Source organism: Penaeus vannamei, chromosome 37 (genome assembly GCF_042767895.1).
Source record: "Penaeus vannamei isolate JL-2024 chromosome 37, ASM4276789v1, whole genome shotgun sequence".
Lineage (NCBI taxonomy): Eukaryota > Metazoa > Arthropoda > Malacostraca > Decapoda > Penaeidae > Penaeus > Penaeus vannamei.
Genome location: NC_091585.1, coordinates 14,292,479 through 14,302,478, shown reverse-complemented (window position 1 = coordinate 14,302,478; position 10,000 = coordinate 14,292,479). Strand labels below are relative to the sequence as shown.

The following is a 10,000-nucleotide window of genomic DNA, read 5'->3' as shown; positions in this document are numbered from 1 at the left end:
GAGGGGGCCAGACTTACCCCAAGGAAGAAATGGGGCGCTCCAGCCACAGGTCCTGTAATGCTGGCAGGCCAGGCTGAGCCTGCCATGGGTGCTGCAAAAGCTGTGACTGAGTCCTATCCTGCAGGGCATGGAGAACCCTCAGCCAAGGGACAGGCTTCTTCTCTGACACCTGATGTGTTGCGAGGAACAGCCACACCATCACAGGGACGTCCAAAGGATCCCAGGGTAAGAGGAATCAAATTGGTTCACTTGTTATTTACAAAACCATTTCTGAAAGGTAATTTTGACTCAAGATAATTACTGTTTTATATATATATATGCATATATATTTTTTTCTTTCTTTCTTTCTTTGAAAGCATGAGTAACTAATGGAATTGCACAATTTTTCAGGCAGTGCAGCTTGAAAATAAGTTGTTTGGTGTTGATATTTTGCAAGAATTTGAATCCCTTCCCCGAGTGAAACCCAATGCAGACTTTACAACAGCCCAGAAGTCAGACAATATTCCTCGCAACCGCTACAAAGATATTGTACCCTATGAAGAAAACAGAGTAAGGATCACACCATCCAAAGAGAACAAAAGTGGTTATATCAATGCATCACACATTACTGTAAGTAATAGGTTGTTGAGTTTGTTCGTTCTCTCTCTCTCTCTGTGTGTGGGTGCATGCATGACTGCGTGCGCGCATTCTCTGTGTGTGTTCGTTTTCATTTAAGTGTTGCTGTGTAGTAGTATAGATATAGATGCATGTTTACATCTTTACATTTAGCTTTACCTTCAGTTTACATCCTCTAGGATAGAAATAAAATGTGAATATATTTGTATTTGTCTGTTCTCTTTATATACTTATCTAAGAGTTAGTTTTCATATCCATGTAATCTTTTATCATACTTTTGATAACTTGACACCTCTTCTCATTATCCCCAGGCAAGTGTAGGTGAGAGCCAGCGCTTCTACTTGTGTGCGCAGGGTCCCCTCGCCAACACAGTAACCCATTTCTGGCAATGTGTATGGGAGGCAGATGTGCATGTTGTGGTGATGCTGACTTCAGTAACAGGAGACACAAACACCAGCAAGAGCTTCCCGTACTGGCCTCAGATGGACAACACGAGCGTTGAGTGTGGGGAGGTGTGTATCTCTGTTTTGTATTTTGTATTATGGAATGCTTGGGTATAGTTTTAGTTATTGCTTTCCATTGGTTTCTTGCTGTTCACTAAGTTTTGTTAATCTCCTGCCAGTATCGTGTGTTCCGTAAACACAGCACCGTGACAGGGTCCCACATCACTAGCCGACTGCAGCTCATTCACGCCCCCACACGCAAGACTCGCACCATATGGCACCTGCAGTTCACAGATTGGGCTGATCATGGCTGTCCTGAAGATGTGCAGGGATTTATATGTGAGTAACACTTTGTTTGTTTCTGCTGCTCTTAGTTTTGTTTTGATTTAGAAATAGTTTGCCAAGTAATTCCTGGATGGCATGACATATATTCCATGTGATTTTAATTTATTGATTTTGCTTACATATTGGCTGTACAAGAGCTTAATTGGCAAGGAGTGAATTACTAGTCTTGCCTATCTCACCTATATACCCTTTTCTTTGATTAATTATCTTTTTTATTCTTTATTGCAATTAGTTTTTTTATAACATTCTAGCTGCCATAATGTCAATAAAGTTGATAACAGATTTGATATTATGAGCATTAGAAGAAAAATTAAAATAAAAGAAAAGGGGAAATCAGGTGAATTCCTATAGGGCCTTCTAAATTGATTCCTTGGGGACTGAGCATCTGTGGAGCCATGTATTTGTAAATAAAAGTCACAGGACAAAAACTACAGTGTACAGTACATGTGCCTGGCACTTAAAAGTCAAGAAGTGTTTAGTAGTTGAGATTTTATGTCTCATCATTGCTCCTGTTGCTTCCCTGTCCTTCTCCTGTGCTTAACTTTAGACTGCTTTACCATATTCCCATTACTGTATATTTCTTCCTTCTCTTTGAATGCCTTTTGTAAACATCAAATATTTCTCTTAGATCTTTAATTTATTTTCTTACTAAATGGTTCTGGTTCACCCTTATACTATATCTTCATTGTTTTAGTGTAACAACATTGCAATATTGTTTTAATATCATGATATATTTAGCTAATTTATTGTAAGCCTTTTAATCAAATTTACCCGGCAATTTTAGGCTTCCTGGAAGAGCTATCAACACTACGAAGATATTCATACAACGAGGTCCGAGGAGTTGGCAGGAACCGAAACACCCCAGTCCTTGTGCACTGTTCAGCAGGTGTAGGGAGATCAGGGGTCACCATCTTGTGTGACCTCCTCCTTGAGGCAGCTGACCATAATCTCCCCCTCGATCCCCCAAAGGTTCTACACCACTTACGGCAGCAGAGGATGGCCCTTGTACAGACCATTGCCCAGTACAAGTTTGTCTACCAGGTCCTCATTGCCTACTTGAATCGTGCCAGGCTCATCTAGACTGGGAGGAGTGTGATGCTGTCATAGAAAGTACGATTGAAAGAGCCAGTGATTCTTATTAGGTCTTAAATAGGCGTAAATTTCTAATCCCTCTTGTGCTGGGAGTGAAGTGACCCCCATATTAGATATGGTAAACTAAGCAGTAGGAACAGATAGACATATAGTGGCATTTATTGCTGTTCATAGGTGCTAGGACATGGACAGATTAAGTTTTTTTTTCTTCTGACGCCTTAGCCAGAAGTTAATCCTTTGAATGAACTTTGTGAAGAGTGAATTTAGAGGCTTGTGGTTATTTTAATTTGTGCAGTTTGGGTGTTTTAAACAGCCATTCTGCCACAATAGCTTCCCCACCTTCTATATTTTATACTGTCTTTAGCAGTGGTCTTTGTGTGTGTATATATATGTGAAACTGTGCAGCTTGACCAAAGGCAGTAAAGATGTGAATTTCCAAAAGTTGAAAAAAGTGCCGAATATGCCTTTGCTAAAAGTACAGAAGAATAGTTTTACATAATCATTGGTGCTTTTATCAAGTAACAGACTGATATGCAGACCAGCTGGTTTGCTGAGAAGCTCTTTTTGAAGTAAGATCTTCATTCTTCCAAGTATACCAGAAGTAAACAGAGTGAGAAAGTTTCAAGAAAAGAATGCAGCTTTATTATGCTGTGACATGGTGACTGTATCCTGTGTGCTTACTGCATTCTAATGTTTGGAGAGTTGCTGTATAATTTTGTCTCACATCATGATGTCATTCTTGTACTTCTACGAGTATTTCTTTGTATGTGTTCATTATTTATGTTTTAGAGGTGAGGAAATGTGATTGCAAGATTAAGTGAGTAAGTGAGAGAAAGAGAGAATGAGTGAGTGAGCAATATGGTAGTTCTAATAGAGCAATAAAAATTTCCAGTCCTCTGCAGCAGAAAAGATTTATAACTGAAAGTCATGAAAAAAGACAAACAAAGAGAAGAAAATGCATTTTTCATGCATTTCAATTTGTATTTATCTCTGAACACACATCTAAACACACACACCCATAATCACACGCACAAAAGACCTCCATTGAATTGATTAGACATAGTCATACAAGAGAACCACTGAGGATATTCAGCCCATAAGCAATGGACCTCTAAACAAATGATTGCCCAAAAGATAGCAAAGGAACATTACACTGACGCATTTGTTTATCATACATTGGTTGTGAAGGAATAATTGTTTACAGAGTTGCATGATGCATGTCTCACTCTAATTGTTTATACATTAATTTTTTTTCTCTTGCATTTTTCTTTTTCTTATATTGTCTGAAGTTTGGTATGGTACTGTATGTGTCTGTGTTTGTGTGTATTTGGTTTGTGTCTAAGCTATTATAAAGCAATTGTTATGACAGCAGTCTAACACACCACCTCCTTTTCTGTCATAGACAATGTTGTTCATCACTGAACACATTGCATGAAATTTTGTACATATATATTTTTCTTGAGATGTTACTCAATTCTGATCTTTGTGTATGCATAATGCATGCACCCATACATTTGTACATGCATGTATAAATGTATACATACATATACAGTATATGTAGACTTGTACATATATTGTATACATGTAAATATACTCACATGGATGTACCTGTGTAAACCTTCATATATAACCCATTTTTAAAGAATGAAGAAATATGCCAGTGACTTCCTATTATGCTTGTGTATGACTGTCATAGCTTTGTTTGTCATAAGAAGTGGACAGACATTGCTGTGGTTAAGATTGCTAGCTAAGAAATTTTCAGGTTTGGCATAGGTCAGAACTCTAATAAAGCAGCTCAAAGTGCAAGAAATGGAGACCCATAGCATTGCATTGCATTTGAGCCGGTGGTTTTCTGTTTGGTTCACGTGCTAATGGCATTTAAGTAAGATGTTTGGGCTTTGTTGAATTGTTTTCATTTATTTATTTACATAATATTCTACCTTAGGGCATTTACTCTTCCAAACTCTATTTGGAGTAGAGACAGTGATAGTGATACTGAAGTCTGTATATGCAATATTTCTTTCTTACAACTTCTCATATTTTTACACTGGCAGTTACTCTTTAAAGTGTGTTGAGTATTTTAAATCTGAGTATTATTTGAAATTTCATACTTTGCAATGTGATTTTTGAAAATCCAATGCTTAAGACCTACTGAGGAGAAAGGCCTAGGTCCATTATGAAAAACAGTCTATATATGTATTTTTTACAATTACAAGGGTGGTATATAATTGCCATATGACCATTTTTTGTAGAAATGGGAACAATTTGTTTATTACTCTTCTGACAATCACTCAGCTACTAGTACTTAAAATTTCTTCCATTTTTTACACACACTAGAAATTATGTCTTCCAAAGCCAACAATCAGAGTAATACATAAAGTAAGGGTCAAAAAATAATTGTCGTTCAACTTTTAGCTGTACCTATGGACTCAAAATTTTTTCCTCATTTACCCTCAAAAAATAAATAGAATTGACTAATTTTTAAATTATTGGAATCCTATTCAGTAAATAAAGATAACATAGGGAAGAACGCCAACAAAAAGACGCAAGGGGGGAGGGTAACAAAGGAGGAACATCAGTCACAAAGTCCAGAATACAGATTGGGAGCCATATGGTACTGAGGGCGATGCTCATCATGGGGAAGAGTTGTGAATACCCTTGTGTGTGTTTTCCTTCATGCTTCCATACCGAAAAATCCTTTACCGGATGTCTTTCAAGGTTGGTCTTGCCACTGACAGGCTTATGCTTATGTCACTAACTCTCCACTCCTGCCAACTGTTTTGGCATTACAATTGTTTTTTGAACATTGTACCTATGAATATATATACAAGAGTGTAAATTTATGACAGTGCTTGATATAAAGGCCAACACTGTTTGGTGTATTTATATATTTCTCTAAAAAAAAGTGCCATGTATATTGGGAAGTTTTAAATAATTGTTTTTTAAGAGATGATGTTTGATTTACCTTTATTTGGACCTTTTAAAATTTTAGTATAATTGTCTGATTATTTGAAACTATTTATACCAACTGATGAATTTTGTCTCAACCAATAACTTTTTCCCCATTACCTCTCCACCAATCCCATCCTGTTGTTGTGAGGGGGAGTGGGGCATAGGTGACAGAGGTCCAATATTGGGGGAGCCCTCGGCTCAACCAATTTTGCATGTTCCTTTCTTCTCCCTTTCCTTTTCCTTCTTTTCAACACCCTCTTCTGTCTACTTCCCTAGATGTCAGAGCTGTGTCGAAAGGATAAAAGGCTAACCTTAGGTCAGTCTTGAATGGCTTCAGGGAGCAATGGACACATTCCCATTTAGTTATCTAGTCCTTGCCACTCAAGTGGAACCTGAGGGGAGAACCATTTCTCTTTCTCACATACTCCAGATTGTATCTTTATTAGGGGCATTTAGGTTTGCCCCTTTATCAATGACTAACTTTTCCTTTTCCCTGACACCTGGCTCTCCCTTGATCACGACTCGGAACACTGCTACTACTACCCCCTCCTTGATACTAGCTGTCAGCTCAGTCTATCAGAAGTCACTCACTCAGGTATCAAATTTTAAGATAATTGGTATGGATAGAAAATACATTAAATGTAGTGAAAAATATGGAATCGAAGGAAAAGTTCTTACTGTCTATTACAAATGCTAGTAGATTATATATGATACTATAAACCAGGAAAATTTCAATGAAAACCAATACCATTAATCATCCAGAATATAGGAATGAATGTATGTGGTCATTTTAATGCCTATCATTCTCCATACTTCAAAATGCATTTGCTCTACATAAAAACAAGATGTGAATGAAAGCCTTGACTTGAAAGAAACAGTAGTAATACTAATTTTCAAACTTATTTTACATTATATTGCGTGAATTACAAGTTTAAGGATACGGTTAATAACAAAGTATGAGGAATTACATTTTATTTTTTTTATATATGACATCCCATTTCTGGATTCACTTTCCTAAAAATACATATATATATAAATAAAAGAAAAATGATGAATGATCACTAGCAAATTTTAAGAAAAAAGAAGACATAAAATAACAGTTAACATTTGTTTTCTATGACTTTTATCATTAAATCCAAACTGTTTAAAAACCAAGTGCCAGTACAGTACAGAATAAATGCAGTTGTAAATACAGGGGGTGTTCGCAAGTTTAACTTTCCTGCTTTACAAAACCTGTTAAAGTGAACTTATTTAGTAATCTATATACACAACTTTCATACTAGTAATACTTATGCTAATGAAACACATTGTGGCAATCTCAATATCCAAGTAAACTAAACTTGAAACAAAAACAAAACTAGTAAACTAGTGATATTTTTAGAGGAATAAAAAAAAATTACAAAACTGTATAATGTGAACAAGAGAATTTCACTGACAAAAAAATATGACATATTAGCTTAAAGACGTTGAGCTAACACACCAAAAGTTTAGAACATGTTAGCAGAATGTCAAGCAATGCATGGAGAATGGAAAGCAGAGGAAAAATCATCATATTTTTACAATCTGACTAAGAAGCTTGGAAAAAAAATCTTGAAATGGAAAATGCTATGATTTTATTTACTATCAATCAGTTACATGCACACCTTTCCAGCCAAAGCAGCTGTGTTCAGTTTTGAAAGCTTTGTTAATCATTGTTTTATAAATGGTCTTATATCTTAATGCAGCAAAAATGAAGAAAAAGGAGGGAAAAGAATTTTATTTACAAAAGTTTGTCAACACCAACAAAACTGACATGTGAAAATAGTTCTGATGGACAGCGGTTGTCAAGGTTAGGATGGTCTAAAGAGAGAGAGGGGGGGGGAAAAAAAAAAAAAAAAAAATCAGGAACTAAAGGACAAGAGAAAAAAGGAGAAGAGATTGCACAAGCATACAATACAAAATCCCACAAGCATTCTGCCAATCTAAAGCTTGGATAGTCGAGAGGTCACCCAGGTATATCCATATTGCCATTAAAGATATGCTGGAACCTTGACCATATACCCCAAAAGTCTCCAATGTAAAAATCTAGTTGGAAACATTTGACAAATTTTAATAGCCACTTCCTCTGAATTATAAATATTTTCAAAATGATCTATTTGTGCCTATGATTATAAAAGCTCCCAGGGAGTTGTGCTTCTGCACTTGGTAATAAAATTTAGTACATTCCTCTTTGATTATGTGTGCGATATAAACACAAAAATGATGTCATTTCTTTATCCCACTTTATCACATAAATAAATACATTGGAGAAATATTAATCAAATATTACAAATACCCTTTGTAGAACACTAAATGGAATGACCTATAGTTTTCAGCAACAAGGTCAATCTACTTGTTACTGATTAAAAGCGAATACAAAATATCTTTCTTGCAAAAGATCCTGATCAAAGCACCTAACTTTGTACAAAATTCAAATAAACTTGTTCGAGGACAATATCACAATATTTGCAAGACCCCACTGTGATCATCACTCAGTGACCTGAGGGAGTAGGCAAGTCTTTGGTGCATTCTTGGATCCAGGGATGCGCCAGTACGCCCTCGAGGTTCAAGCGAGCACGAGGGTTGTGACGGAGTAGCTGGGGAAGAATGAACATGAGTAATGAAACTTGGTAACTTTGTCTGATTTGACATGATCATGTAGGTCCTGTCAAAAACTGACAGTAATGTTCCTGCAACTTTTTTTAAAATATTTTTTATAATGAATGAGATATATGTAGTGTGCACTTGTACATGTGTTATGTTAGGTAAGTTTCCTTTGGCTACATTTATATGATCCCATACAAGTTTAGGCTCTGAACCAACTCAGCTGTGTTTTCACACCTCTATCATATGAATGAAATGGAGTGAGTGTTTAGTAGTAATTAAGGTAATGCATGGCATTTCATCCAGCCCAATTCTTGATCTTTTCCTCTTTCCTCAAACAACAAAACTATGTCCACAGTGATTTTAGTTTATTATTTTTGTTTACACAGATGACTGCACAAGTGCTTAGTCACCTAGGACTCAATAACTAGTCCTACTTATCATACCTGTTTACCCCGATTCTTATTATTTTTTTTTTTAGAAAATCCTTTTTTCATTGCTACTGGTATATTAAAAGTATTATAATAACCATAAAATCACAGTAAGATTGACAATATTAAAATTAATAGCATAAAAAATAATAAATAAATAAATAAAGATAAAAAAGGAATGGGGAAATGAGGGTTCATAATATGACTCCTCTGTGTTAACAAAATTCACAAAACAAAACTACAGTGGACAGTACATATACCCAGTACCAATTGATTTCAAGAATATTCCTGCCCCCTGCTGCAACACAAGCTGTGTATATAACAAACTTCCATTTAGAGAGACACTCACCTTAACAATGAGGTCCTTAGCTCCATCTGAGACATGGGAAGGGAACCGCAGATCTACACTAGTGATGCGTTTGTAAGTCCCAGAATTGGTCTCTGCCTCAAAAGGAGGTTTGCCACACAGGAACTCATAACAGAGAACACCCAAAGACCACAGGTCCACTTTCTCGTCGTGGGCCTTTCCTTCGACCATCTCTGGTGGGAGGTAATCGAGGGTGCCACAAAGTGTAGTCCGTCTGAAAATACAAACCAAAATGTAGTTGCTTTTTCCCCACCTGCATTTCTGGATACATGATCTTTCTCCCGATTCTTTATTGGAAAAATAATTTCATCATAGTTACCCATATGATCATCATACAGGCCTTATCCAAAGACATGATTCACTACTGACAACCTACTTACTACCCATAAAAGAAATTACAGTGTGCATTCCAGTTTCAACTCAATTTATCAAATCAGATAAACATTGATATTTACTAGTATTATGATACATCAAAATGAACTAAAGACACAAGGTTACACATAACAGTAATAATCATATATATTATATAGATGAAAAGAAAAAGACAACTCCCGTTCAGATAACCTACCTTGAAGAAGGTGCATGAACTGACCAACCAAAATCAGCAATTTTCAGGTCACCTCGGAGACTCAAAAGCAAGTTTTCTGGCTTGATGTCTCTGTGGATGACTTTCTTGGTGTGACAGTATCTGGAAGGACAGTCAACTCTTAATACAGCCACATACCATATATAGTCATAGTTATCTATATTGCAATCCTTTCAGTTAATTTCAACACCACCACTCTCCCATTATTTGAAAAAGAAATATAGTCTGGAAAGCACTCAATATTATACACTTAAATGATGAAAACACTGGTCTACCATCCTGGAAATATAAAAAGAATCCACTACTGTGGTTATAAAGCAATATATCAAATCAAGGCAACCCTACATGGACATGATAAATAAAAACAAGTGGTGTGAAGAAGGAAAAAGAGGAATAAAAGTAAAATGGAAAAGAGAAAATACCCCATCACTTACTTGAGAGCATTTGCAAGCTGCATGATGTACTTGGCTGATCTCTTTTCATCAAAGTGGCTGTGTGGTTGCTGCTGCATCTCCTTGTACAGCTCTCCACGGGGTGCATACTCTAG

General features: G+C 36.3%; 2 protein-coding genes across 2 annotated transcripts in view; one reads left to right on the top strand and one right to left on the bottom strand.

Moving 5' to 3' along the window:
* Pez (protein tyrosine phosphatase non-receptor pez) overlaps positions 1-5,443 on the top strand; it is a 41,998-nt gene extending 36,555 nt beyond the window's left edge. The window contains exons 17-21 of the mRNA XM_027361453.2: positions 1-225; positions 391-609; positions 927-1,127; positions 1,238-1,397; positions 2,188-5,443. The exon at positions 1-225 is cut by the window's left edge and continues 1,347 nt beyond it. Of these exons, the coding sequence (XP_027217254.2) occupies positions 1-225; positions 391-609; positions 927-1,127; positions 1,238-1,397; positions 2,188-2,483 (1,101 nt within the window). The 3' untranslated portion in view covers positions 2,484-5,443. The remainder of the gene's footprint in view (positions 226-390; positions 610-926; positions 1,128-1,237; positions 1,398-2,187) is intronic.
* Positions 5,444-6,404: 961 nt separating this feature from the next.
* LOC113809781 (aurora kinase) lies at positions 6,405-10,000 on the bottom strand (the record flags this gene model as incomplete). Its single annotated transcript, XM_070115501.1, is given in 4 exon segments — positions 6,405-8,062; positions 8,850-9,081; positions 9,436-9,555; positions 9,888-10,000. Coding segments are annotated over 4 exon segments (570 nt in total), but the record flags the coding sequence as incomplete, so codon positions are not given.